The 27,880-nt window shown below is 46.0% G+C and overlaps 2 protein-coding genes across 8 annotated transcripts in view; one reads left to right on the top strand and one right to left on the bottom strand.

The window, feature by feature from the left end:
- The first annotated feature begins 1,055 nt into the window (after positions 1-1,055).
- Positions 1,056-19,695, top strand: RNF20 (ring finger protein 20). Of its 7 annotated transcripts, none has more exons than XM_048290691.1 (21): positions 1,056-1,138; positions 1,657-1,736; positions 4,528-4,698; positions 4,822-4,989; positions 5,109-5,256; positions 5,421-5,603; positions 6,805-6,923; positions 7,726-7,872; positions 8,062-8,139; positions 8,459-8,578; positions 9,821-10,000; positions 10,187-10,322; positions 10,989-11,110; positions 11,436-11,833; positions 12,402-12,519; positions 13,803-13,952; positions 14,868-15,080; positions 16,959-17,084; positions 18,009-18,149; positions 18,468-18,569; positions 18,777-19,695. In XM_048290691.1, exons 1-21 carry the CDS (start codon positions 1,132-1,134, stop codon positions 18,951-18,953), a joined length of 3,084 nt encoding a protein of 1,027 aa, XP_048146648.1. In that variant the 5' UTR covers positions 1,056-1,131; the 3' UTR covers positions 18,954-19,695. The 7 variants fall into 7 exon arrangements, with proteins under 7 accessions (XP_048146648.1, XP_048146654.1, XP_048146650.1 ...); XM_048290697.1 differs by lacking the exon at positions 1,056-1,138 and adding an exon at positions 1,191-1,219 and having other exon boundaries at positions 4,532-4,698; XM_048290693.1 differs by lacking the exon at positions 1,056-1,138 and adding an exon at positions 1,191-1,219.
- Positions 19,696-22,243: 2,548 nt separating this feature from the next.
- GRIN3A (glutamate ionotropic receptor NMDA type subunit 3A) overlaps positions 22,244-27,880 on the bottom strand; it is a 67,932-nt gene continuing 62,295 nt past the window's right edge. The window contains exons 7-9 of the mRNA XM_048290690.1: positions 27,555-27,719; positions 26,747-26,820; positions 22,244-23,679 (exon numbers count right to left, since the gene is read on the bottom strand). Coding sequence (XP_048146647.1) covers positions 23,343-23,679; positions 26,747-26,820; positions 27,555-27,719 — 576 coding nt within the window. The 3' untranslated portion in view covers positions 22,244-23,342. The remainder of the gene's footprint in view (positions 23,680-26,746; positions 26,821-27,554; positions 27,720-27,880) is intronic.

The following is a 27,880-nucleotide window of genomic DNA, read 5'->3' as shown; positions in this document are numbered from 1 at the left end:
AGACACATCTGGGTAATATGTGAACAGGTCACAGCGCCGTGTCTCTGCCTCCCAGCTTACCAAAGAGGATGCATTTCACACCAACGTGTTGGGCTTTCATAGCAAACTTCAGTGGATGCTACTACTCTTACAACTTGAGGGAGAGACAATAGTTGAAGTTTTGTAGATCCTTTTGATTTGGAATAGAGGTTTGGAGTAGGTAGCGGGTGATGCTTAGCACAGCCCTGGTCACAAGGCTGTGCGTTTCTTGTTTACAGAAGGAGAATCAGTCTGAGTGTCATTTTGTGGCCACAGCTCAAGCACACCAACACTGCAAGCTCAAAATTGTCTCCTCTCTAAGCTGTTTGGTACACAGCTTTATTTACTCAGTTCATCGCTAGGTCTTTGGTGATTTTCTTTATATCAGGCACCCCTCTCCTTATGCTAAGAACAACTGCACATCCTTTCCAAGAAATACTTTGCTTCAGTCACTCAAATTCTTAACCAACTATAATGTTGTAACGTGCTCAACTCTCTCTTGCAGCAATTGCAAGCGAAGGACTGGTCGAACCTGCGAGGTTCAGGAAAAAGCAGCCTTACTTGTCACACGCCTGGTAGACTGTAAGCAATTGCAAATTGCTGCAAGACTTTCTCTGCAGTTCCTCTGCACTGGCATTGGATTGCTCGGCTCTCCCACTTTCTTCACAGAAGTATCTCAAGTATTAATACAAGTATTATTAATCCCTCTCTTTCTCTCCATACCACTCAGATTTTTGCTTGTATTTTTTCCCTTATCTGCTGTGTTGCCTCTGTACAACAATTCACAAGGAGGTGACAGTTCATCTACAAACAACACTGAGGAAAGCAGAACACTACTTCCTTCTACTGGAGGGGAACAAGGGTGTGGCCTCTCCCGTGCCGAATGCAGGGGGACCATCACTGCCCTGGCCCTGCAGCCACGCCATGGCTGGTACCGAGCAGCTCGGCCGCGCTCCCTCAGCAGCTGCCGCCGCTCCAGGGGCGGGCACGGAGGCGGCCGCTCCGCCGGGGCCGCGTGTGGGCGGGGCGGCTCCGCCCGCGCCGCCATCTTTGGTGCGGGTGCGGGCGCCGCGGCGGCGCCGCCATGTCGGGCCAGGGCAAAGCGGCGCCTCCATGACGGGTGAGGGCGAAATGGCGGCCGGAAGGGGCGGCCGGCGGCGGCCATTGCCGGCGGTGCAGGGCGCGGCGGCGGCGGCGGCGGGTCTGTGGGGCGGGACGGGGCCGGGTAGAGCCGGGAGGTGGTCGTGCGGAGGAAGGGGGGTTCTCTGGGCGCTGGACGCACCGCACACCCGCGGAGGGAGGGACGGCTCGAGGCGTGTCCGGCTGGCGCTGTGGGAAGATCCCGGGGGCAGGGGCGGGACCCCCGCGGGATGTGGGAGAGCGGAGGAGGTGTGGGAGCGGCTGGTGTGTGTGGGAAGCTGAATCACAGAATCGTTCGGGTTGAGATCACCCAGTCCAACCCCCCTGGCAAGGCAGAGTCACCTGGAGCAGGTGGCACAGGAGCGCATCCGGGTGGGTTTGGGATGTCTCCAGAGGGGGGAGAGTCCATGACGTCCCTGGGCAGCTGTTCCAGTGCTCTGCCACCCTCAGTGGAGAGAGGTTCTTCCTCATGTTGAAGTAGGACTTTTTGCGTTTTAGTTTATGGCCACTGCTCCTTATCCTGTTGCTGGGTAGCACTGGAAAGAGTCCGGACCACTCTCTTGGCACTCACCTTGGAGGTATGTATTAATGAGATCCTCTTTCAGTCTTCTCTTCTCCAGACTAACCAGGCCCAGATCTCACAGTCTCTCCTTATAAAAGAGATGCTCCAGAGCCCTCATCATATTTGTGTCTGCCGCTGTACCCTCTCCAGCAGCTCCTTGTCTTTGTACTGAGGAGTCCAGAACTCCACACAGCACCCCCCGAGCCATGCCTCACCAGGGCCAGGCAGAGCAGGGGGTTGGCAGTTTTCCCCTTTCTCCTTCCATGCTTAAGATATTCCTGATGAGCCTGACCTGAAGCCGTGAAAAAATCCCTATTAGGCTTGTGGATGGAACACTGTTTGACTTGTGTTCCTGCTGGGGAGTATAAGCTCAAACAGCAGCTTTTAAAACTCCACGGTGCTTTTATTTCTGTGAGTCTGTGTCTGTGCATAAATACAGGTTTGTATGTGTGCGGTGTAGTTTCTGTACTGTGGCAGGAACAGCTGATGGTGGCAAGTGTAATAAAACCTTGAGGCTTTTAGATTTAGTTGTAAAATGGTAGTATATGAGAAGATCTAATTTGAATTTCAATCTGTAGGGCTTGTCATCAGACATCCATTTTTTTTTAAGCAAATACAGGGTAAGTAAAATTTACTGTGTTAGCTAGCAGAGTAGATCAGCTCTTTTATGTCAAAAAGGAAATAAATCTGACACTCAAAGAAGTGTACAGTCTTGCTTAGAGTTCTTTACCTCTTCTGTGTGTGAGCAGCAGAAGGGGTTGTCAGGCACTGGGAAGGGCTGCCCAGGCAGGTGAGGAGTCCCTGTCCCTGGCTGGACGTGGCACTCAGGGCCATGGTGTGGCTGACAAGGTGGTGTTGGTTCAGAGGTTGGACTCGATCTCAGAGGTTTTCCCCATTCTAAATGATTCTGTGAAAGAGAGGGTCTGTGGCCATGAGAAATGAATGGATTGGGTTCTGGTGTACAGTATGTGAGGAGGTGGGGAGAGGGGAGCTGGAGCTGAGGGGGGTGGTGCCAGGAGGCGATGGAAGGGGTGTTTTGTCCATGGACAAAAAGTGTGAAAGGCAGTGGTCACTGGTGGCTTGCTGGACTGACAGGGGACAGATGAGATGTTTTCAGTGACAGCTGTATCCCCACCCCTTCCAGAGCTCTTGGAATTCCAGCTGAAGTCAGTGCTGGAAGGAAAATGGTTCTGTGGCGGTTGCCTTTGTCTTTTAATTTGAGATGCAATGTAATGCTTATGTTAGAAGATACCTCACAGGAACACCATATGTGCTGTTTCAGTAGCTCACTTAGAAATAATCTTTATATTATTTTGCATATGATGAAGGGCAATGCCAAGCTGAGATGCTTGTTAAATGCTGAGGTTTGGCAAAGCAGTGTACCAGCTTCATCTTAAAAATACAATGGCCTTGTTGCTTTCAGTAGAACTGCTTAATTAAAGCAAACAGCTAAAAATGGAAGGTTCATTTTGTAACCCCTAGTTTGACTGTAAATGCCATTTTAGGCTTAAATGGAACAACTCAGGTTTTACTGGTGTGGTCTGCATTTCGTTCACTTCTGTTTTCATGCAGTCTGGAGGCTGGCACAGCATCAGTGACTGTGGGAGAAGAATGCAGCTCATGTCTAGTGAAGATCTAATTGGTTCCATTTTCCATCTCCAGCAACTGCATTTCTTTTGGAGACACTTGTAATTTTGCTCAATAATATGTTAGGGAACTACAGGAAATACTGTTCAGACATGAGAAAAACCTGTTTTAATGTTGAGGGTGATCAAGTGCTGGAGAGGCTGCCCAGAGATGTGGCTGAGTTTCTGTGCCTGGAGATGCTCAGGCTGCCTGGACAGGGCCCGTGGCAACCTGCTTTGGCTGACCCTGCTTCATCCAGGAGCAATGGGACAGGTGACCTCCAGTCCTCCCTTCCAGCCTCAGCTGTTCTGTGATTCTCTGTTAGTCCAGAGCTTTTCAGACTGCATTGTTAGGAATGGTTTCTCTTCAAACATGTCTCCCATGTCTCCTGGTACATAGGAAAACTCTTGAAATGGGTCTTACAAGGCTTGGCTCCAAGTTGCTTTTCAGTTCCATGGGATTTGTGAGACCTCTGGATACAGGGCTCATTTCCAGGGTGGTGCTCCCTCAGCTCTGACTGGCTTTGTGTGTAGATTCAGTCGGTTGTTGTGAAGTGAACTGGGGCCACATACACACCATCTCAGCTGTTTGTTAAAGTCTAACCTGGTTGATTTTTGTTAATGCAGAAAAGCAGAGACTGAACCCGGATGAAGATTTTTTTGCAAAGAGCGTGATAAGGTACGGCGCTTCCATTTTAACATTACAGAGCACTGGATCTTTTCCCCATCAGCTTTCTGTTTGCAGCGCTGATCCCGCTGATGTCTTTTACAGCTTAATGGTGGACCAGAATGTGAGTCAGCACAGGCTGGCACAAACTCACAGTCAGAACAGGAGGAGTAGATTTGTTTCCATTACTTTGTTACCTGTGAGATCCCTGAAGCACCACCAGGGCAGAGCTACAGTATTAGAGATGTGGGCACCCTTAAACTCAGCCCTTGCCAGAGGATCAGTGGCTCATCTAGGGCTGTTCCCAGCTGCAAGGTCACTTGAGTGATTTACAGTCTTCCTTATCAGTCTTCCACTTCTAACCCATTCCTCCCAAAAAGTACTTTTCAAAGTCTTCAGAGTTCCATGATGGTCGTCTCGTTAGCGTGATGGGTCAGCATGTTAAAAACCCCAAATCAAGTTGATCACATGGATGTGTGTTTGGCATTTCGTTAACAGTGTTTTTTAATGTTCAGGAAGATCTTGGAGAAGGTGGGAATCTGTACGCTTTGGCAACCATGTCTGGAATTGGCAATAAACGGACAGCTGGAGAGCCTGGCCCTTCTGCACCTCCGGAGAAGAAGGCAGGGGTTGAAGATTCGGGCACCACTGTGGAGACCATTAAACTTGGTGGTGTTTCTTCAACCGTATGTCTTCCTTGCATACCCCCACTCCACCTTCAGGTTTTTTTCATCTGGAGGCAGAAATGTCTCGGGGGTCAGTATGAGCCCTTCTGTGACCTGGCCTGTGTCCCGTGTGCCTGTGCCCAGGAGGAGCTGGACATCCGGACCCTGCAGAGCAAGAACCGGAAGCTCGCGGAGATGCTTGACCAGCGCCAGGCCATCGAAGATGAGCTGCGGGAGCACATCGAGAAGCTGGAGCGTCGGCAGGCCACCGATGATGCCTCTCTGCTGATCATCAACCGATACTGGAATCAGGTTGGTAACAGCTTTTGTTACTTCATACATGCTGTTTTCCTGTCTCTCCTGTACCACTGCACTCCTTTTGTTCACATGCATTCTTTATCTTGTCTTGCCTTGCCTGTCCCATCATTCAGTTTGATGAAAATATCCGCATCATTCTTAAACGCTTCGACCTGGACCAAGGTCTTGGAGACCTTTTGTCTGAAAGGAAAGCACTGGTGGTGCCAGAACCTGAACCAGACTCTGACAGTAATCAGGAGCGCAAAGATGAGAGGGAACGAGGTGAGGCACCTGCCTGGGGACAGTGGGAAAGATGAATTTCGGCTGTGGACAATGCTGATGTCCCTTTCTAAAGGCTGACAGAGAGTTTTTTTGTGATTGTACAGATCAGTGATATGCTACCTTCTAGAGCACATTTACTTTTTTTCACCTCTTTATGTTCCCAGGGGAAGGACTGGAGCCAGCATTCTCCTTCCTGGCCACTCTAGCCAGCAGTACCAGTGAGGAGATAGAATCTCAGCTGCAGGAGCGTGTGGAGTCCTCCCGCCGTGCTGTTGCCCAGATTGTGACAATGTATGACAAGCTGCAGGAGAAGGTGGATGTGCTGTCTCACAAGCTGAATAGTGGAGGTATGACCCCGGTGGCAGGTATTCAAGAGTGTTCATCTGCCCCCACCTTAGGCCTGATCCTGTAAACATGAAGGTCTGTTCCTTCTCATGTGCATTTATTTTCCAAAATTAATTGGTCTGGCTTTCCAAACTCTCGTTATCAAAACCTCTGATAAAGGACCATGTGCCAGAAGTGTATTGTAGCTACCTCTGTGTTTGAATGCTGAGAGCTCTGCCCAGTGTGCTGGGCTAAGAAGCAGCAGCTTGTTTCTGCTGTAGTGTGTTCATGTACCTGAGAAGTCAGAGAACACAGCTGAACCTTATCATCCAGCTGTCTTCAGCCACCACGTAAAAGGCTTCATGCTTACAAGTAAAGAAGTGAAAACAGCATTGGAAACTGATGTTGGACTCCTCCTCTGCAGTTTAGTAGAAGGTGTAGGAATAACCAACTGCTCGGTTTCCACTGAGTTCTGAGCAGAATGGTGCCCATCCAATGCTTTGGTGTGCTCAGTGTAGCTGTTGGTTTTGAACGTAGCAAAGTTCTGCAGAGAAAGCCAAACGACCAGCTTCTAAAAATTAATGCAGCAGATTCACTTTACACTCAGATGACTGTTTAAAAAACTTCATTTGCTTAGGGTCAGAATTTTAATCTTTTGAACAAAAACTTGGCTGGAATATCAGCTCATCCTTGGTGTGCCTTCTGTGTGCTCTGACCAAGTCTGGCATTGGTGTAGGGAAGTGCTGCTGTCCTTGGCTGGCAATCATAAACTGTAGTAGCGACGTTGGTGCCATGTGAGCTTGTACTTGGGTGCTGTAGTTTCACCTGTCACCCAGGTGCTGTAGTTGTCACCTGGTGTGTCATCCCAAGCTGTCACCTGTTGTAGCAGGTTTATGCATGAATTTGGCCTGCATCCGGGTGTCCCGGGTTCCAGGGGCGTGCTCTGGGTTGCTGGTACCGACACAGCTGAAGTGATCTCTGGTGTGAGGGGGTGGCACCTGGGTCAGAAATGTGCAGCATTGTTAAACTGCAGAGCCTTTTGCTTAGGGAGTGCAAGTCAAAGCTCCCTGTGGATGGAGATCAGGCCCTTGGGAACCACCTGTGGGAGAGGTGCAGTAAACTGAAGTTAAACCCAGAAATCTCCTTTTCTCTCTTTGCTGTTTAGGAATTAAAACCAGTGTTCCTTGATTTCCATTAATTTCCTTTTCTTTGTGCACCTTTCAGATATTTCACTGATGGAAGAAGCAGTAGTGGAGCTTAATTCCTACCTGTCCCATGAGAATGGACGGCTGCAGGAACTGGCAGATGTTCTTCAGGAGAAGCACAGAATCATGTCTCAGGAGGTATAAAAAGGAGAGAGAAAGAAATCTGCTTTGGGGTCCTGCTTAGCATAATTTATGGTTACCATAGTTCGGAAAGCAGTTTATTTCCTTGGAGAGGCACAGAAAAAACATGGTTTGAAAGTTACGAAAATTATGTTGTTGTGGAGAGCTGTGCATAGATTTTCTGTATAAGTGGGATTGATTGGCTTGTTACATCACTAAAGGAAAGGATATAAGCAAGTCAGTGAGTTGAATGGACTAAACTTTAAAAGAAAAGGGGAGAGCAGAGGCACGTGATGCTGAGGTGGCTGTGTAGACGCCTGGAACACTCGAGGTGACATCCCTGTCGTTCTGAATTCCTTGGTTTCTCTGTGTCATTTGACAGCGTAATGATACCAGATACAAGATGATCCCAGTCATTAAGGGATTCACATTCTTAGCAGTATTTGTTGCAGATATTTCAGTTCATTTAAAAATTGTGTTAGTGGTGATCTTGCTCAGGTTAGACCTCTGAGCACTTAAGTGGTCTGTAGAGTAGATGACATAGGGATTGAAAAGATTAAAATCAAGCCTTTGAATAAGCTGAGGTGGCTGCCTGTGTGTTCTGCCAGCTTCCTGCTCTTTCTCCATTTTCAGTTTTGTCTTATTTTTGTTACTGTCTTAGAATTTGGCCACTGTAAAATTCAGGACAGTTCATCAAATAGTCTGTCACCACAGCAAGAGATGAAAAGCACATGATGAATAAAAAGAAAGTACTCCTGAGCAGCCTCAGGAAAAGTTGATTCTATCCCATATGCTGGCTGAAAGACTCCTTTGATTGCAGTTCTCCAAGCTGCAAGAGAGGGTGGAGACAGCAGAGTCCCGGGTGTCTGTCCTGGAGACCATGATTGATGACCTTCAGTGGGACATCGACAAGATCCGCAAGAGGGAGCAGAGGCTCAACCGCCACCTGGCCGACGTCCTGGAACGAGTAAGCGCTGCCCTCCTGGCCAGGAAGCCTGGGAACGGGGGCGGTGTTGGATGGGTGTGTGACAGCCTCTCTGGTACTGTGCTGGGAGAACTGAGAACCTGCAGGGTACCTTCTTTGGTCTTGGGTGTGCTGCATCAGTCTTGTCAGTATTTAATTGGGTCTTGAGGAAATCTCTTGCATTTTTTGCAGGTAAATTCCAAAGGCTACAAGGTGTATGGGGCTGGGAGCAGCCTCTATGGAGGAACAATCACCATTAATGCCCGCAAGGTAAGGGCAGGAGCTGGGTTGTGGGCAAGGGGAAGAACAAAGTCAAGGAGAACTCGTGCATAGTTTGACAGCATTTAGATATTTGTTTTAGATGATTTTTAGATCCCGTGCCACAAATCTGGGTGACTCTGGGTAAGCCGTTCTGACTGTGTACCAGTTCCCTACTTATGGAACATCTGGTGGAATTAGAGTCTGTCTCACTTGGTCACGTTACCTGGATGTTCAGTCTGTAGTTGCTGTTACTGCATAAACAGATACTTCATTAGTACTCTCAGGAGACACATTAACAGTAGGATTTACAAGTACTTTATCCCAACAGTTTGAGGAGATGAATGCAGAGCTGGAAGAGAATAAAGAGCTTGCTGGGAATCGCCTCAATGAATTGGAGGAACTGCGCCAGGATCTTGAGGAAGTAACAACACAAAATGAAAAGCTCAAGGTGAGACATCCGTACCTGTGAGGATGAAGGTGTTCTGTGTGATGGGCTGCCCTCAGCTTTGCAGTGCTGGGTCTCCAGAAAACCTCGTTAGCAGTGTCTGTCCTGAGTCTGCTCTTCAGCTGTGTTAAACTCAGTTCCAGGTACAAATCAGCAAGTCTGTGGCTACACTTGCAGTTCAGTGCCTTGGTGACACCGTGTGGTCATCGTTGGAAATTGTAATGGTTTCCTGCCCGTGTCCCATTCTGATCTTTCAGTACGTTTTAACCATGTCTGGTTAAAACTGTGTCACCTCTTTACAAGTATTGATCCCTCTTCCACCTTCCCCACGCCCTGTGCAAGTGGAACCAGAGAACAGAAACAATCAGGGAACTTGTGTGGGGAAAGAGGTTCTTGAAAGAGTCAATGAATTTGTGTCTTTCCCAGTGTGGGGGAGGATAGATAGGAAACAGCCTATGAGTTTGTGAGGTTTTAAAGGTGGTAACACAAGAAGCTGTGACTCTGTGGTAGATAAGTATATGATGGAGAGAATAATTTAAATGTCATCTTAGTGGTTAGTGCCAGCTATAAGAAATGTCTGACTCAGTAACCTAAATACAGAGATCTGATGCCAGGAACTGTCTTGAGGCACCTCTGGATTCTGTTTATCCACATGAGTTTGTTCAGAGAGAAATGGTCCTTAGCTTACAATTTTTTTTCTTTTAATTATTGATCAGCTGTATGCATGTATATATATGTCTGTTTCACTGCTGCTAGTCACAATCATTTGCTAACTTTTTTTTCTAGGAATTCAGTTCCATACTTCTGGGTTTTTTTCATTTCTCTTCCTGTCAGTCATTATGTCTTACTGGTAGAAGGCCAGCATAATGCCTACTTGGCACATGCATTTTCTCTGTTCTCTCATACTTTTTCTATGTGTCCATCTTTATTGATTAGATGATTATGGTTTATTATGTTTTCCAAGTTCATATCTTTGAGAGAAACTATTTCAGGACCCAAGAGTCAAAAACTTCTGTCATGTGGCTGTGCAAGAGAAACAGCCAAGTGCATGCAGAGAAAACAGAAACTTTTAAAAATTGGTACTGAAGCATATCGTTTGCACCTACTTCACAGCAATGCTATTGAAGTTCTACTTTTGTCTTTGCCTGTGGCAGCTTGATTCACTGTTTTCCTGTCTTGAGAGACAGAAACCAAAGACAAGGGGATAATTTTTTTTTGTGTGACATTTTCTTGTGTCCCAACTAGGTTGAGCTGCGACGAGCAGTGGAAGAGGCTGTGAAGGAGACCCCGGAATATCGCTGCATGCAGTCCCAATTTTCTGTTTTGTATAACGAGAGTCTCCAGCTGAAGGCACATCTTGACGAGGCCCGCACGCTGCTCCACGGCACCCGTGCCACACACCAGCGCCAGGTGGAACTGATCGAGGTAACACCTCTTATCACCCTATCTGTCATGTCACCGACCATCACTGCTGGGTCTGTGTGGCTCTGCGAATGCTCAGGAAATTTACGTTTCTGGCAATAATTCAGGCTGTTCTGGTACCTAATATTGATGAGGTGAGAGATACTCCAGGTTCAAAGCACCAAGTTCTGTTCCCTTTTTGTTCCTCAGAGGGATGAGGTCAGCCTTCACAAGAAGCTACGCACTGAGGTGATTCAGCTGGAGGACACCCTGGCACAAGTCCGCAAAGAATATGAGATGTTGAGGATAGAGTTTGAACAGACACTTGCTGCCAATGAGCAAGCAGGTATGGTGTTGTTCTGCCATGCCTAAAAACAAACGCCACCTACCCACCAATGCCCATTAGGGGCTACAGTGCACTAGAACAGCTGGGTTGACTCTTCATTACTGTTAAATACTTGTTCTGGTAGGTGTCTTAATATCAAAAAACAAACCTCATCACTTGTTTTATTGGGAGGCCAGTTCCATGTTATCTGACTTCTTTGTAGATGCTGCAGAATAGATACATTTTGCTAATAATTTGGTTTATGACAGGGTATTTTGCATTATTAAAAATTACTTGTGGGGGGAGGATTAATTTCCAAGTCTTGAAGGACAATCTGGATAGCAAAGCAGTAATTCTTAAATTTCATCAGAGGAAATAAGTTACTTCTGAAGTAGCGTTTAAATCAGATTTCTTTTGTAGCATGACACATTTCCCTTAGGATCATGGGCAGAAAAGTAAAGTTAGTGGGAAATTAGGACTGTGAATTTGCAAGGACTTATGTTTGCATATAAAACTGGCATGACTTTTTTCTGCAAGTGTTTTGTGTTGCTCTGTTGTATGGCAGCATGGTAACAGTGTTACTTTGTTCTTTATCATTGTCACATAGCTTGTTCTCCATCTCCATGACAGACCTCAAGAAGGTTGGCAGAAGTGTGATTTGTTGCAGCGGTGTTTCTGTTTTTGCAGGCCCAATTAATCGGGAGATGCGTCACCTCATCAGCAGCCTCCAGAATCACAACCACCAGCTGAAGGGAGAGGTGTTGAGATACAAGCGCAAACTGAGAGAGGCCCAGTCTGACCTGAGCAAGGTATCACAGGAAATGCTAGAAAAGAGGAGAAAGTGCTTAGGGGAAGGGGGAATGCTGTCACTCTCACCAGCAATATCAACCTTTCTGATAAGGTGTGCAGGATGCAGTGAAATTTTCTGTGGAGCTCTGCACTCTGCTGCTTCCTTTGACCAAATGAATGCTCTTCCTTTGTAGCTGTGAAAAGGAAATGAAAAGCAGGAGCAGTTACAAAGGGGGCATGGAAGCATGGATCTGGGAAGACAAGGGAGAAAGGGATAAGGAAGATTTCTGGCTAAGAACTTAATGGTTTTCTTTCTTTGTCATCTCTCTTGCTGTTCCACCCCAGATCCGCTCTCGCAGTGGCAGTGCTCTCCTACAGTCCCAGTCCAGCACTGAAGACACAAAGGAGGAGCCTCCAGAGATCAAACAGGAGCCTGATGATCCTTCTGCCCAAGTGTCTGTTCCCAAGGCTGCTTCTGAAGATGTTAATGAAGTGAAGGCCAGGCGAGATGAAGAGGAACGGGAGAGGGAGAGACGGGAACGGGAGAGGGAACGAGAGAAGGAAAAGGAGAAAGAGAGAGAACGAGAAAAAGAGAAAGAGAAGGAAAAGGAACGAGAGCGGGAAAAGCAGAAGCAGAAGGAATCTGAGAAGGAGAGAGAGTCCAAAGAGAAGGAGAAAGGGAAGCATGAAGATGGAAGAAAGAAGGAGGCTGAAGTGATCAAGCAGCTGAAGGCTGAGCTCAAGTAAGAGTTGTTGTCTCTCCCTTTTCTGCGGGAGCAGTGTCCAGGCCTGGGGTGTTCGTGTGTTCTTACTTTTACAGGATTAGCATCACTGAAGTTTGAAGCCAACAGAGTTTCTTGACACCCTCTGTATCTGATTGTGGTTTGGTGAATGTAGTAGTGTATTTCCTACAACAGCCTAACGCATGAATTACCAAACCAGATACTTCATGGTGTGGGTCAAGTAATGTTTATTTGTTGCTGTCATAACAATTGCATAAAACTTCACAGCAGCAGGTTTTTAATAGAGGACGCAGCAGTCTTCCCTCTCCTGAAAGGTTCCAAAAGCAAAGGTGGATAGTTTGTAGCTTATTGTTAGGATACATGTTTCATCTTCACCCCGCTAATTGCTTTTTAACCCATATGCCTGATTTCTTTCCAGCCTGTTCTCATCTGCTGTTTTAGGTTACCATGATAAGATGACTCCACATCCATGTGGGAGATGGAGAGAATACTGTCAGATTCTCATGCTGGCTGCCCAAGTGTGGCTTTCCTGCTGTGTTCTCACAGTGGTCTGTCTCCCTTTCTCCAGGAAGGCCCAGGAGAGCCAGAAGGAGATGAAACTCCTTCTAGATATGTACCGCTCTGCCCCCAAAGAGCAGAGAGACAAAGTACAGCTGATGGCAGCTGAGAAGAAGGCAAAAGCTGAGGTATTTCAAATTTCTCTTCCTTTTTTCTTTTTAATGTGTTACTTAAACTTCTTTTCAGATACTCTCCAGTGGAACTCTGGTGTTTCTCTCTTCAAAACTGAATTAGTCTTCTCAGCTTTGTCACTTAGAAATTGGAATGGTCTGGAGATAAACAGCAACTAGTTGCTACTGTAGGCATGCGCACACAACAATCTCTAGGTTCATAAGCACAGACACATTTGCAAATCCCTCAATTAACAGCATGTCCCTCTGTTTGGTACCCCTGAGGTTTCAAGCCCCTCTTCTTCACAAGCAGGTCTCACTTGTATGCAGCACTTACTCTGTGCAGCACACATACATTTGATTACACAGTGATACTTAAGAAAATGTGTCATAAAAAGATACAAGAAGATAGGACAGGACAGGCTGTGATGATCATGTGCAAGGCTGAGCCAGACAAATGTGTACTGACTCCCCATATTTTACAAGTGACTGGCTCCTTTTATACCCTTCTCTGTCTAACCCCAGTTTGTTCATTCTTGATCTCCATTTCCGTGCACGTTTCTTCTGGATTTGAACAGCTCTTGATTCCCACAGCCCTCCCAGTTCAGGAGCTATTCCTGGTTTACGGTGTCATCAGTTACAAAGTCCAAGTTGCTCTTCCTGGAAGTGATCCCTGTAGTTTCGTGGAAGCCTATCAAATGTTGTTACTGGAGAGGTTTGCATCCTCCCTTTGTCTCTGTGTTTGTTTTGTTGGGGTTGTGTCTCTGTATATTTTGTTTCTGGTTTTCTCCTTCTCCCACACTCAGGTAACCTCAATGGAACAAACATTTTCACACTCTCTTGTGCTCTCATCAGTTAGTGTGACTGACCAGGTTTCATTCTCATCACTGCCTCCCTCATCATTTGTCTGCCAAGTTTGTGTCTCTATATGTTTTATTTTACTTCCTCCTTTTCCTGTTACCTCCTTTTTGTATGGAAAAAGGTCCTTGACCAGATGCCCTTAAAGGAGGAGATGCACTCAGTCCACATATCCATACATGTGCAATTGCAAGAGACTGATGTTCCTACTCTGGTGAAAGATACTGTGAAATTTTCAGAGGTGTTGAGGTCAAGGTCTGGGGCTTCAAGCCCATCTCAATGGTACATCTGCCAGTAATACTCTGTCAAAATAACATGGGGGTTTTTTTTGCCATGCTTTGAAGGCAGTCCTGAGTGTTTCAGAGAGCTATGGGGAAAACAGGCTCTTAACACGCTCAGGGTACCTCCTTGTGTTTAATGTCATTTCTGGTTTGTTCTTGTAGCTTGAAGAACTGAGGCAGAGGGTGAAAGAATTGGAAGACAAGGAAAAAAAGGAGAGTAAAAAGATGGCTGATGAGGATGCTCTCCGCAAGATCCGAGCAGTGGAGGAACAAATTGAATATTTACAGAAGAAACTAGCCATGGCTAAGCAGGTGAGAAGGTTGTGATGAGTTCTTTTTTGGCTGGATGACCTGTGAAGGAGCTGCCTTCAGTTTACATCTGGGAAGAGAAGGAATTTATATCTGTATGGGCCAGAGATGTGAGTTTGGTTCTTGTTTACCCAAGGGAAAGAAAACTGTACAGGCAAAAGAACCACCAACAAAATAACCCCCTCAACCCTCAACTCTGGTGTATCACAGGCAGGTGATGGTGGGAAATGTTTAATACCAATTAAACATTAAATAAGCAATTAAACGTGTGGCCTTGATGAAGCACACAGAGGAGAAATGGCTTTATCAGCCATTAGAGGAAGAGGTTACAATTTCTTTTAAAAAGTTATTATCTCCTCAGTTCATGTAGTGAATATATTTGCATGGAACTGGTACATACCTTCTGCTAAAAAAGGCTTAATCCAATGAGAGAGCAGGACCACCTCAGTAGGATAGAGGCAAGCCAATGAATTGACGTGTACTTTTTTAGAATTCAGATTCTTTAGAGCAGAGCTGCTCTACGTTGTCAATGCTGAAGTGGCCAAAGAGAGTTTAAGGGGCTTGGCAGCCGGTTAGCTGGAAACTGTCAAGCTGTCCACATGTAGGATTTTTGGCCTGGTGTATCTGACAGCTGTTCAGCTGCTGGAAATTGGGAGCTGGTTTCTGCCCAGCTCTGGCAATGCCTTTGTCAAAGCTGATTCTGCCAGACAAGCCACAGGTGACCATCTTTTCTCTACACCTTCAAATTCAGAGTATCTCCGCTGTGGTGCGGACTTTTAGGGACTACCTTTTTCTGGTTATTGGGATGATGCTGTTTCCTGACACCATTACTAGGTTTGGTGTCTCTGAGTAAAATGTTCAGGGTAACTGTAGGGGGACCAGGTGACAGTTTTGCCAGAGCCTGTGATTCTTCTGCAGGAGGAAGAGGCCCTGCTGTCCGAAATGGATGTCACAGGCCAAGCCTTTGAAGACATGCAAGAGCAGAACATCCGCCTGATGCAGCAGCTGCGGGAGAAGGATGATGCCAACTTCAAGCTGATGTCAGAACGTATCAAGTCCAACCAGATCCACAAGCTGCTGAAAGAGGAAAAGGAGGAGCTGGCAGACCAAGTTTTGACACTGAAAACACAGGTAATATGGAAAAAGGAGAGAGGACAAGAGAACTGTTGGGGAGGGTGGAGGTGTTGTGGGTTATCTGTATCAGGCAGCTGCACACAGCTGTTTGCTTACTTCTCCCCTGAGGAGAAGGGGAAAAGAATCAGAAGGGTCAAAGTGAGAACAGGTGAGATGAAATAAAGGCAGCTAAACAGTTAAAGTAAAGATGTCCATGCAAGCGAAGCAAGAAATAAATTAATTTGTTACTTCCTGTGGCAGGCAGAAGTTCAGCCATCTCCAGCAAGGCAGGGCTTCATCATGCGTTATTGTTATTTAATAAATGCAGTCTTGAATATCCTCCCGCTTCTTCTGTTCCACCAGCTGTTACTGCTGAGCACAGCATTGTAGGGTATGGAATGCCCCTTGGGCCAGCTGGATCAGCTGTCCTGGTTGTGTGGCATCCCAGCTTCTTGGGCACCCTCAGCCTGCATGCTGGGGAGCAGCATGAGTCACAGAAGGTCTTGGTGCTGTGTAAGTACTGCTCAACAACAGCCAAAACAGTGATGTGTTATTGACACTGTTTTCTCCAAAATGCAAAACATAGCAGCATGTGAGCTGCTGTGAAGAGAATTAACTATCCTCACCAAAATCAGTTCAGGAGAGAATGTTCCTCTCACCAGCCTAGGAATGCATCAGGTTTCAAAGGGGCCTGTCTTAGTAAGAAACTGAGACTGCTGTATGAGCATTAAAATGTCCTACAGGTTCACTGCTATGGAGAGCAGATGGGTGAGGGAAAGGGGGAAGTCATTTTCCTGTTGTAATGGTACTTCTACCTATACCTCTATATATTGGTAACAAGCAGGAGGAGTTGGAAACCATGGTTCAGTTTGAACTATCTCAGACATGGGTACAGACTGGGAGAAGAAATCATTGAGAACATTTGAACAGAGAAGAACTTGTGAATTCTGGTGGATGAGAGGCTGGACACAACCCAGCAGCGCATGCTGGGAGCCCAGAAAGCCAACTGCATCCTGGGCTGCATCCAAAGCACCGTGGGCAGCAGGCTCAGGGAGGGGATTCTGCTCCTCTAGGCTGCCCTCATGGGACCCCACCTGCAGTGTTGCATCCAGCCCTGGGGTCCTCAGCACAGGAAAGACATGTGGACCTGTTGGACAGAGTCCAGAGGAGGCTATAAAGATGATGAGAAGAGACAAGCACTTCTGCTACAAGAATAGGTTGAGAGAGCTGGGGTTGTTCAGCATGGAGGAGAGAAGACTCTGGGGAGACCTCATTGTAGCCTTCCAGTACCTGAAGAGTGCTTAGAAAAAGGAGGAAGAGGAACTTTTTATACAAGCGTATAGTGATGGGACAAGAGACAGTGGTTTTAAGCTGAAAGAGGGCAGGTTTAGATTAGATTTAGGAAGAAATTCTTTACTCAGAGGATGCAGAGGCACTCCTAGAGGTTGCCCAGAGTTGTGGATGCCACATCTCTGGGAGTGTTCACGGCCAGGCTTGGATGGGACTTTGGCCTAGTGGAAGTTATCCCAGGGAGTTTGAGACTAGATGATCTGTAAGGTCCCTTCCAGTCCAGACCATTTCTATGACACTATCCTGTCATCTTTGGAAGCACTGGTGAATTGTTTACTGCCTTGCAGCAATTCTTTAAGCCACTGTCCAAAAATTAGGACATCTTTGTTGCAAATATTTGACTGCTGAGTTTCAAACTGTTGACCGGAGAGATCTGGGTACAGCTGTCTGGATACAGGCATGGCTGTTCAGGGAGAAAAAGGCAAGCTGAAGATGTACTCCTTGGTGACGGGGAGGCAGGGGTGGTTTTAGCCTGCAGCTTTAATGACAGCTCTGAAGACCCACAGAGCATGCATTCATACCTTCTGTACTTTCTCCCTTTCCAAGGTGGATGCCCAGCTGCAGGTTGTTCGTAAGCTGGAGGAGAAGGAACACTTACTGCAGAGCAGTATTGGAACAGGAGAGAAGGAGCTGGGTCTGCGAACACAGGCCCTGGAAATGAACAAACGCAAGGTGAGTGATGGCTTCATTTCCTCTTGGGTTGTAAGGGGGAGCTGTTGCCATGTGGGAGGCATAGAGGGCTCTGAGCTCCCACTGGTATTACAGAACATGGTATTCCCTGGTTTTGGATGAGTATATCAGAAGGCTGAGGAGTCCTGGAAAGAATTATGATTAAAGTACTATAGACTGATGTTTTCCTTTGATAAGGAGGAACAGGTCGTATGTGTTTTTGTGAAAGCCTAATTAGGGAGCAGAAGTAAGGTGCCTTTGTAGGAAACCTATGGTGAAAAAAGAGACAGCAGCCAGATGAAGTCAACTGGGGTCAAAGCTTTTGTACGAAAGATGGGATAAGTAAAAGGAAAATACAGCTGGGGAATGTGAACACTTTTAACAAATGCCTAAGATCAATAAAGTAGGTGTGTTACTGGTAAAATAAGACTTAAGTCTTCTGGTTGATGCTGCCTATGTTGTTAAGTTTTAGTAGAAATGCAGAAATTACATTAGAACAGGCAGAAAGGAAAGCAGGAATATCACTGTGTAGAGGAGCTGGAGAGAATTCAACAGTCACCTGTGCTTAGTACAACAATTAGTGGTATTAAGGGAACTTGGTTATAAAGTTAGAGGAGAACTGTTGAAGAGAGATTGTTAGAAGTAGGAATCTTGCAGTTCTATCTAGTTCAGCTATAGAACTGCCTCTGAACCATTGAATAGAGAAAATGTGGAAGCTGGAAGGCTGAAAATATATTAAGAAGATGGGTATTCATGAGTGTTTTTCTAAGTGATATGCTTTGCAGTGTGACAAGGTTTGGCTCTGCTGAAAGGAATCTTGAAGCTAAATGTTTAGAACTTTCTAACAATAAGGTTATAACAAGGGACTGGAAATCACTAGAGCTGTTCTTCTGTGTTTGGTACTTCTATACTGGTTTTCTTTCTCAGGCCATGGATGCAGCCCAGCTTGCAGACGATCTGAAGGCCCAGCTGGAGCTGGCTCAGAAGAAGTTACATGATTTTCAGGAGGAGATTGTGGAAAACAGAGTAACTAGAGAGAAAGAGATGTTCAACTTCAAAAGGGCTGAGGTATTTATCCTATGCAGAGTCCTTCAATATCTGTCTGCTTTAGTGTCCTTCTCCTTGTACATTGAGCTTGGAGAGGATTTCAGCTAAACTACTCTTTTGGTGTCCAGTTTCACTTCGATTTCGGCTTCATCAGGTCTTGGCTCTTTCAGGTGTTGTCCACTCATAACTGCGGCATCAGATGATCATGTTGTTTCTTGGATTATAGGGGATGAAACTATGGGTGGCATGGCTTAGCTAGGTGCATGTTCTCTTTGGTCCCTGAAGAAGCTGTGACAGAGAATGTACTGCTCATTCACTTGGTGTCCTGTTTTTATGCAGGAGGATATTTCTAGGTTGCGCAGGAAGCTGGAGACCACAAAGAAGCCTGACATGGTTCCCAACTGTGATGAGATCCTGATGGAGGAAATCAAGGATTACAAGGTATCTGTGTCTATCAACTTCCCTTTTGACTTCAGTCAGAAGGTCTGTAAGGCACACTTTCAGTATTTGACATCTCTTGTCTGTACTCTGGCATTGAGGAAACCACACTGTCCTTCTGAGGAATGGAAGGACCTTCATCTTCAGCCATCTCTGAGCACGGCAGGTGTGCTGCAGGGCCCCTCACAGCTCTGTGTGTGTGTGTTGCAGGCCCGCCTGACGTGCCCGTGCTGCAACATGCGCAAGAAGGACGCGGTGCTCACCAAGTGCTTCCACGTCTTCTGCTTCGAGTGCGTGAAGACGCGCTACGACACCCGGCAGCGCAAGTGCCCCAAGTGCAACGCGGCCTTCGGGGCCAACGACTTCCACAGGATCTACATCGGCTGAGGCCCCCACAGAGGCCCTGCTTGCGCTGAGCCAGCCTCCCTCGCTCTGTGAGCTTCTGCCACCTGATCTGCAGTGTCTCCTGGGAGGTGCGTTCAGGGTTTCGAAGGAAACGGACTCCAGATCTTGGTTCCTTTCTTGCCCCTTTCCCTTTGTTCTTGCCCTCGGTTTTTATGTGCTCTTTGTGCCTGAGAGGAAATTCCCCATCCCTTGCTTCCACACTGCCTAGGTGGGAACATCCAGCTGAAGTCCTGCCTTGACGGGATGGAAACTGAGGTGCAGCAGAGATTAGTGAGAGTTTTATTTGAGAGGTCTGCTTTGGATGCTAATTAAATCCCATCAAGGTATGGCAGTGCTCCTGTGGGTGAATAGTTTCCCAATTAACAGGCCAAATAGAGGCCAAATAACTGAATCTGTAGACTCAGTGTAGCAACTCCTTAGGTGTGTATCTTCCTGAGTCAGGGCAAGAACCTCTGAGGGCTGATGCACTAGGAAACATCCTCCCTTGCCCCAGACAGACACATCTAAAGATCCAGTAGAGGAGAAAGGAAAGATGCTGGAGACTCTTTGAAAGTAGCATTCCACTGATGAGCCCTGGTTGATGCGGTCACCTTCCCCCTAGGCTGAGGCATTGCTGTCATTGTCCTTATCAGAAAAGGATTTTTAGGGGTTCCTTTGTTGCAACTTTACCACAAAGATTAATCTTGTTATGCACAAAATCTAATTAAAGCTGTTGTTTGGTTTATTTTTCCGTGTTTCTTGCCTTGGTAATACCTGTTTGTGCTCCCATCCTTTGTCCAGGCATTGGAAACATTTCTCACAAGCTTTAAACTTCTACAGCAGAGAGGCTTAACTTCTTCCTTCCCCTGGTTGCAAAATATGCTCAGCTAAAACAACTTTTGTCCCTTTGGCTGTATCCCCAGTACCTCATTCCTGACACAACAAGAGGGCCAGGATGCTGGATTATTTCTGCAGTCATTTCATCATGGCTGCTGAGAATTTTGTGAGGGGTGTGGTGTGGGTTAGAATCTCAGTGCTCCCTGTGGTTGGTTGAAGTGTGCTTCTAAAATCAAAATGGGAAGTTGTTTCTTTGCAGCATTCCTTCATAGGGTGTAGTATTTTTCCTTTTTTCTGTAAACTTAATTTTCATGGATGGTGCACCTGTCAGAGGTTTGTCTCATGGGTGTCCCTTCCCTAAATCATGGAATCTGTACTGCCTTCCTGTATCCCCTGCAGGAAATAACAAAGTGCAAGGAGTTAATCACAAATGACACTATTCATTATTATCTTTGTGAAAACATTCAGAATATATGAATAAAGCCTTGTAAATGATGATGAATCCTGAAGAGTGAGAAGGAGCACATGACCCTGCCTTTCCAAGGAGAGCAAAAATTCATTCCCAAGGAATGCTGAGAGTTTCTGGCATGGTGTAAGAGCTGTTAGAAGGAATGGAATAGAATCCTCTCCTCTTTCACTGGAAGTTGCTCCTGGGATTACAGGTTGTGGCACCAACTTGGATAAAGAATGGTGTGTTAATGCTGATGGTAGATTTTGTGCTACAAATGCTTGTTCATCAGAACCAGGACCTGGGTCATGAACAAACTGTCTGCATCTTCAAATAGCTTTGCTACAACAGCAAGAGTTCCTTTTACAGCTGTGAACAGCAATCCAAGCTAAACAGCCCCAGCAGAGCTGCAAAGCCCCTCTGTCCTTCCCCAGTCACTGTTGTATCACCTTTCTACTGAAATTGAGCTTTGTGAGCACGCTGGCCATGTTGGGTTCCGTCTGGTCATGGCAGGAAATGGATACTTAAAACAATCTGCAGTAGTTCACAGGAGTTTTGGAAACTTCTGTTCTCCCTTAGCATTAAAATAATAGCTTATTTCAAGCTCATTTTGGAAGTGACTGAGCTTCTCTCTGCTTATAATTAAACCATTGAGAAACAGAATATATGAAAATAATTAAAATTTCTCAGAACTAGAAGTATTGGGGTAAAAGAAGTAAAGGGGTGATAAGTATTCTTTATCAAAAGGTTCTCTCAGTTCATTGTCTCAGACAAAAAAGAAAAGGCCTCATATCCAGTCTCCTGTGCACCTTCTGTCACAGCAAATCCTGCCCCTCTGACACAGTCTGCAGGCGCTGACATGCCTGTGGTACTCCCCGTCCTGCAGAAAGCCACAGCAATCCCCTGTTCCCAGGGGCTCTGGCTGGAGCAGTGGCTGAACAAGAAAATAACATGCCAAAGTTTGTCTGCTGGGCAGCAGTAATTTGAGTCTTTTCTGAAATGGCACAGTTGGTGCTGCAGTAATTGAGAGCAATCCCTATTCTGCATTTGACATGGGTGAAGCTCCTCAGACAACCACCACTTGCTTAATAGTAGTTATTAGGTGGTTGACATTTTTACATTTTATATTTTTGCTTTTAAACGAAGGCTGATTTTTTGAAGGATTGGGTGTTTGGAACTTTGAGGAAAAACATTTTTGTTTAAGATATCATTAACAGTTTCAGTTACTTTTTTTAAAAAATATGTTTCTGTGCTCATGCATGTAGAGATAAGGACATAAAAGCCTTGATAAAAATACTTTAAAAATTGGACGGAAATACTTCTTTCCTAGTGTTTTAATGAAAAGAGAGCAATGTTCATCTGTTCTAACCGAGTGCTGTTGGAGGTTGTAAGGTACCAGATGCTACACAAAGAAAAAGCTCTTTCTAAAAAGCTGATTATAAAGAGGGAGGGAGGGGAAGGGTAGGCAACAAAAGCAACCTCAGTGCCTTGCCTATCAAGCTTGTCAGGAAAGCAGTGACATGTCAGATCTATTAGACCTACCGACGATGCAGGCCTGTGGATCCCACTTGCCTGTTTTATGTCCTAATTCCTCTTCCTTGTGTTACTGCATTGGAAGGAGCAGACACACCAAAGCAGAGAACAAGCACTGAGCAGGGAGCAGACAATCAGCTCTTGATGAGGGTAATTAGTCTGGGTCTCGCTGTGATAAGCTTTTAGTGCAGATGCAGAGCTTTTCACGCGCAAAGGTTTTTCAAAAGGTAGAGGTGCAAAAAGGTAGAATGTCTTCCTCAATCTGCCTGCAGCCTTTAAACTACACCTAACACCACCCCGGGCAACATTCCTGCAGGTGGCTGGAGATACAGGGAGGGTAAAAATGATTTGGGTGATGTATCTGGGAGACCAGAGTTAAGGGACAGTATTACAAACATTCTTCTCTGTAATACAGGATACGTTGGGAAGTGGTTTTTAAAAATTGGTAGAAACCCTATTTAAAAAACAGAGTCAGTTGGGTTGATGCAGTGTTTATTCAGATGCTGAACAGCTTACCCTTCCTTCCCCTCATCACCCAGGAGGGAGAGAGCCCCACTCAGTACATTGCCTCTGAAACCACAACTCTCATTCATCCACAGGGAGGTTTTGGTGACTCCTTTTGGTTTTGATGGGACCTTGGTACTGAATAAATCACGATCCAGAGCCCCCTTAAGTCACCTCATGTGTGAGAAAGGACCTTATTGTCACCTTCAGAGAATATTAAGGGAGTAGTTTCACATTGGCAAATATTTCACTTTTTGAGGTAAATACTGATTTACAGTAGTGCCCCCTCTCCCTTCTCATCCTTGCCTTGTGCCACTGTGAATCCATCCCTTCACTTGGCCAGTGCAGTGTTTGCACAGCTTCTCTCTAGGAGGGAGTGGAAGCCCATCCTGGGCTCACAGGCAGACAGAGGTGGTGGTTTGGTTTTTGCCAAGTTTTTTTAAGCTGGGTGAGTTCCTTCACCAGTCTCAGAGCAGCCACCTCTGCATTTGTGCTGACAGAGCTGAGGGAATGGTGTGTGTTGGGTTTGCCACCAGGAATTTGTCTTGTGAGCCTGTGCCAGGAGGGAAGGGACTGCCAACACACAACAGCACCTGGCATAAAGAGGCATCCGTGAGGAGCCTTCACATGAACAGAGACTAGACCCATACAGAACACAACAAAAATGTACCAACAAAGGGACATACTTCCAATGAACAGTTTAAACCTTTTTTTTTTTTTTTTTTTGGTATCTTTTTCTTTTTTTTGAATTAATGCACAGAAAGGGCTAAAAAAGTGGAACCTCACTGTACTGTCAGGTAGAGGAACAAGGAACTCTCGCTGTTGGGATGCTCCTTGTCTCTCCAGTCCCTTGGGGAATGGCTGGTGTTTTCCAGGAGAATAAGAAACTTGTGAAAGGAGGAGGACTCAGGAGGGTGGCAGTGGCTGTGGGCTGCTGCAATTCTGCTCTCCTGAAGAGCTTATTGCCTGCTTTATTTTTGCACCCCTTTCTGGCATTACAAAAGTGTGTTACAAATTTTACAGAGGAAGGGGAGAAAGGAAGAAAAGGGAAAGGGCCCAGCTATGCTGGTCTAGGGCTCTGCAGTCCTGTTGGTCCTCGCATACTCTTCCAGCTCTGATTTCCTGTCCATGGCGAGTTGCAGCTCCTGCTTGATGATTTCGATCTGCTTCTCCAGCTCCTCCAGCTCTTGCAGCACTGAGGTCCTCGCAGTGTTGAGGGACTCTGCTTTCCCATTGGTGGTTAAGGAAGGCGGAGTCTCTCTTCTCCCCTGCGGCAGGGGCATGTCCTGGTGCTGATGGATTGTCACCTCATTTTGCCCCTCATCAGTGCAGATGTACTTTTTTCGGTGGCAGTTGCCCACGTTGGCTGTGTTCCACACCGCATGCTGGCTGTTCCCTACATGGGCCCTGAACAGAGAGAGGAGAGTTAATACCACATCAGAGCCTGCTCTTGTGTGTGTACACACCTCCCCTGTGAGTCATCCTAGTGAAAAATATAAGGCTGCTGTTACATACTACATGGAAATATTATTCCTTTATCCCTGGCATTATGTTTTCTTGCAAAGCACAAATCATGGATGTAAATGACCAAATTTTTTCTGATTTAACCATAGCAGAGGCTAGAACAGAACCCTGAATGTCATCTTCCCCAAAACTTTTTTTAGTTATGAAATTACTCGGCTGCAGCTCAGGAAAATGTGAGTCCTTCAAAGCTTTCTGAAAGATTTTGTGGTTGCAATGTCCAAGTTTATTACAGCATTCGTCCTTTGCATGTTACTACTCTGTGCTGGCTTGAGCATTTGCTCTCACAGAGAAGGAGACTCCCTAGAGCTGGTGTGGAGAGGTGAAGGGGGAGCTTTGTCCTTTAGTCTTGAAGTCTTGTTGGGGAGCTGCTTGTGCTCTGGGGGACGGACACAAATGATGTGTATCCAAGCCTTGCAGGAACATTCATGAGCTTCCTGACACACCACAGAGACTTAGGGGTTTTCATGTTGAGGCAGAACTTTTTGTCTGGGAACGTTTTGAAATGCTTCTGTTCTTTTTTTTTTCTTTCTGCAGAACTATGGCCATAATCTTTTGTTTCCAGAGCATCTTTTCCTTCTTTTTGGGGAACTTGCCTCTGCTGGGCTCCCAAATCAGGCCATTTCCCTGGGCTGGGTTCCTTCCCAAACACAGGAGTAGCCCATGGCCTCCGTCCTCCAAGTGGAACTTAAGGAAGCACAGGGTTTGCTGTTGTGGGAGAGGAGCTCCTCTTTCCTGCCTGCTTTCCCTTTGGGACAGGCTGGGGTGCGTTCAGTTGATAAAGGGAGGTTTAAACTCTGAAGGAGCTGCGTTTCAGACCGCTCCATCCTCGAGCTCTTCTGTGGGTGTCCTTGGACAAAAGGCCTCTTGGTGTGTGAGCTCCCAGGGGGCAGGTTAAGGAAGGAAGTTGTTATTTCAGGACTGGCGCTGCTGAAAGCAATTGGTTTGTGGAGGAGCCCGGAGCTGGGAGTGGATCCTTTTCTCACCTGCGAGCAGAAAAGGAAGCTGCAAAGTGGGAATTTCACTGGCAGAGATGGCGAACAGGGGTGTTTTCCAAGAAATGGGCTGGCAGAGAGGCATGAGACGAGTTTCAGGCACGAGCAGCAGCCACTGCTGGGTCATGCTCCAGAGAGCTCAGGGAATCCCAGCAGTAGATGTGTATGTAGAGTTGTCTATTTTTGTGCAGATCAGCAATTTTGTCATATTTCAAAATAAAAGATGGGAGGACTCTCAAGTCTGGGCAGGTGATTTTAACAAATGCTAGAGTCCACAGTTAACGCTCCAGTTTGACCCAAGTCATCAAAACTACTATTTCGCTACTGACGCTGAGCAGCTTTCCTAGTTTTTGGACAATTACAACCTTAAAAAACCCAACAGGTTTTCCTACCTGAGGATACCAGCAGTAGTAAGATGCCAATTCTTTGCAGCTCTTTTCTGTATCTTTGGTGCTTTTAAGAGTTCCTCAGTCCCCAGCAGGAAAGAAAGCACGTGTGATAATGTAAGTGATTTGAGAGCTCTGTGTTGTGCCTTGCCACATCAGCGTTCATGACAAGCTGGACACCCCACTCGTAGGTCTGTCGAGTTGAATTCACCCTAATTGTGTGCAAACAGCAGCCCAGAGATGCCGAGAAGAGCAAGGACGGTGGGTGGGTGTGCATGGGCACACCCGTGGGCTGATTGCTGTGTGGGCAGAAGGCTTTGGACAGCAGTACATCTTCACTCTCCCAAGTTGGAAGAATATTTGCATGGATCTTTTCCTAAGCCATTGCCTGAAGGGCTTATGGGCCATCTCCTCTTGTTACAACTTCTTGTACCACTCATTACCTGGCAGATAATTGGGCTGGTGCTTTTTGTACCATCAGAGATCCAGAGAACCCTTCCCCTGGGAGATTCTTCAGTTGAGTGAGTGCCTCAGGTGATGGGTATGTTCCCCCCAGTGAGGAGGGTGCAGCAGGAGGAAACATTTTTCAGCACCTCATTGCCTTTCCTGCTGCTCACAAATCAAAATCCAGGAGTGGCTGTGGGCAAGGAGGTGCCATACTTGGTGGTTTTTTGCAAGATGAAGGAATGAACATAGGAAATCAGTTGCAGGCATTTTTATACACTTGTGTGTATAAAAGCAGCTTAGGAGCTTAGAGATGCTTACTTCCTTATATTTGCTGCCTTTAGCACAGGAATGTCAAAGAAACACAACATACGTTGACATCTTGCAGGTTTCAGCCAGATCAAACACCCAGCAACATTCTCAAAGACTTTTTCTTTTCTCTACTCTGTGGCTGAACTTCTCTGTAGAAGAGTAATGCTGCTGCCTGTGTCCTTACAAAGTGCACCAGTAGGGTTGAGCTGCTGAGCACGGGCACAGTTCCATGCAATGCCTCGTGTTCCTGGAAGCTGTGCATCACATTGTCTCCTCTGCAGAAGACACAGCCCAGGAAAACAAGGCAAGGATGTTGCCTCCTTTTTTCTCCAACACCACTTGTTGGACACAATGTTTTCTGAAAGGCTGCATTTGCCTCTCCTCAGCTTTCTTCTTTCTCGTTCTACTAAATCAGAAAGCTGAAGGAGTTTCAGGCGTGGGAGTGCCTCAGCTCTCTTTCCCTCTAAAGGCTCTGCCTCACGGAGCCCTGGTGACCTGCCAGTGCTTTGGCACAGGAAGCATTCATTCCCTAAACACGAGGGCGGTGGACTTCAACTGCAACTCTTTGGAATGGGAAGCTTTTTATTAGCTCTATGCAAAATCATGAAAGAACAAGATTTCTAGATTTAATATTTTCTATGGGAAAAAATAATTAATTTCTTCCTCCCTCATTTGTCACTTCTATCTTGTTTCCATTCTTTTTTTATTCTATTACCTTTGGGGTGTATTAGATCCATGACTAGATATCCAGACACAACATATTTAATTTAAAGTAATTTTTACGGTTTGTGTTTTAAGGCATGGAAAACTTACTACCTCTTTTCTACTCGTTTTTTCTTAGGCTGACGTTTTTCCTCAATAAATGAACTGTTCAGAGCACGATGTAATCTCTAGAGGGAAAAGAGGAAAATAAATTAGTAAAAGCAAGATTAAAAATAGCTCCACAAATAGGTAAACAATTTGGGCTTTGTCTGATGGACTTGAGCATAAATTATTTTGCACATTGAAGGATACAAGAAATTGTCTGTGCTTTGTCATTACAACAGATTTATTTTCCCACAGTTTTCCAAAGAAGGGCAAACTGAAATGTTGATGAATAGTTGGGAAACAATCCCTGGTGTTAAAATTAATTTAAAAATATTTCTTCCACTGTGCTGCTTTAAAGCAACAGAAGTTCTTCCCTTTTGTGCCTTTTGCTGCAAAGTAACTTCTTCCTTCAGAGCAAACACTCAGAGCAATTCTGTCCCATTAATTTTGCTAGAATAACGAGGGAGGTTACCCAGCACTTCCTGCATGCCTCACAGGTTTCGGTACCTGTAACATGAGATAAAATGTTCTGGTTTGCCAGTTCAGGGTAACAGCACTGTTGCTTCTGTCATCCAAAAGAGCTGAGCTGTGAGGCTACAAGTGCAAATGGAAAGGTCCCTCTGTGAGCTTTGAATATTTGAACTGTTTCCTCTGTCCTTCCAACTCTGTCCTTAGGTCAGCCTCTTCAGGCTCCAAAAGCTGCAGTCACCCTTCAAATGCCAATTGTCAGTGCTCTTACAACATTTCATACCTTCTTCTTGTCCAGGCTTTCTTAGTCAGCCACATGACTTTCACTGGGTCCCTCCAGAACACATACCTGACTGGTATGGAGCCAGTACTTCATCTTGGATTTCTTCTTGATTCGTGGCAGGACCAGTCTGTACACGATGTGTTCCCCAATGGTGGTGAGAATGGACAAACCAAAGCCAACGCACAACATCACGAAGAGCCCTGAGAAATGTTTTATCCCCATCTGCAGTGTCTGTGAATAAAATCAAAAGGGGAAGTTAATGCAGGAGGCTGTTATTGTGCTGAAGCAGATGCTTTGTTTTCTCATGTGGAAATGTGGTCTGACTGAATACACAGTGGAGAAATAATGCAGAACAGTCTGGATACAGCTCACAGCAAAGCCTCTCTGTGCTG

This window comes from Corvus hawaiiensis, chromosome Z, assembly GCF_020740725.1.
Source record: "Corvus hawaiiensis isolate bCorHaw1 chromosome Z, bCorHaw1.pri.cur, whole genome shotgun sequence".
Taxonomy (NCBI): domain Eukaryota; kingdom Metazoa; phylum Chordata; class Aves; order Passeriformes; family Corvidae; genus Corvus; species Corvus hawaiiensis.
This window is presented reverse-complemented; position numbering and strand designations above follow the sequence as displayed.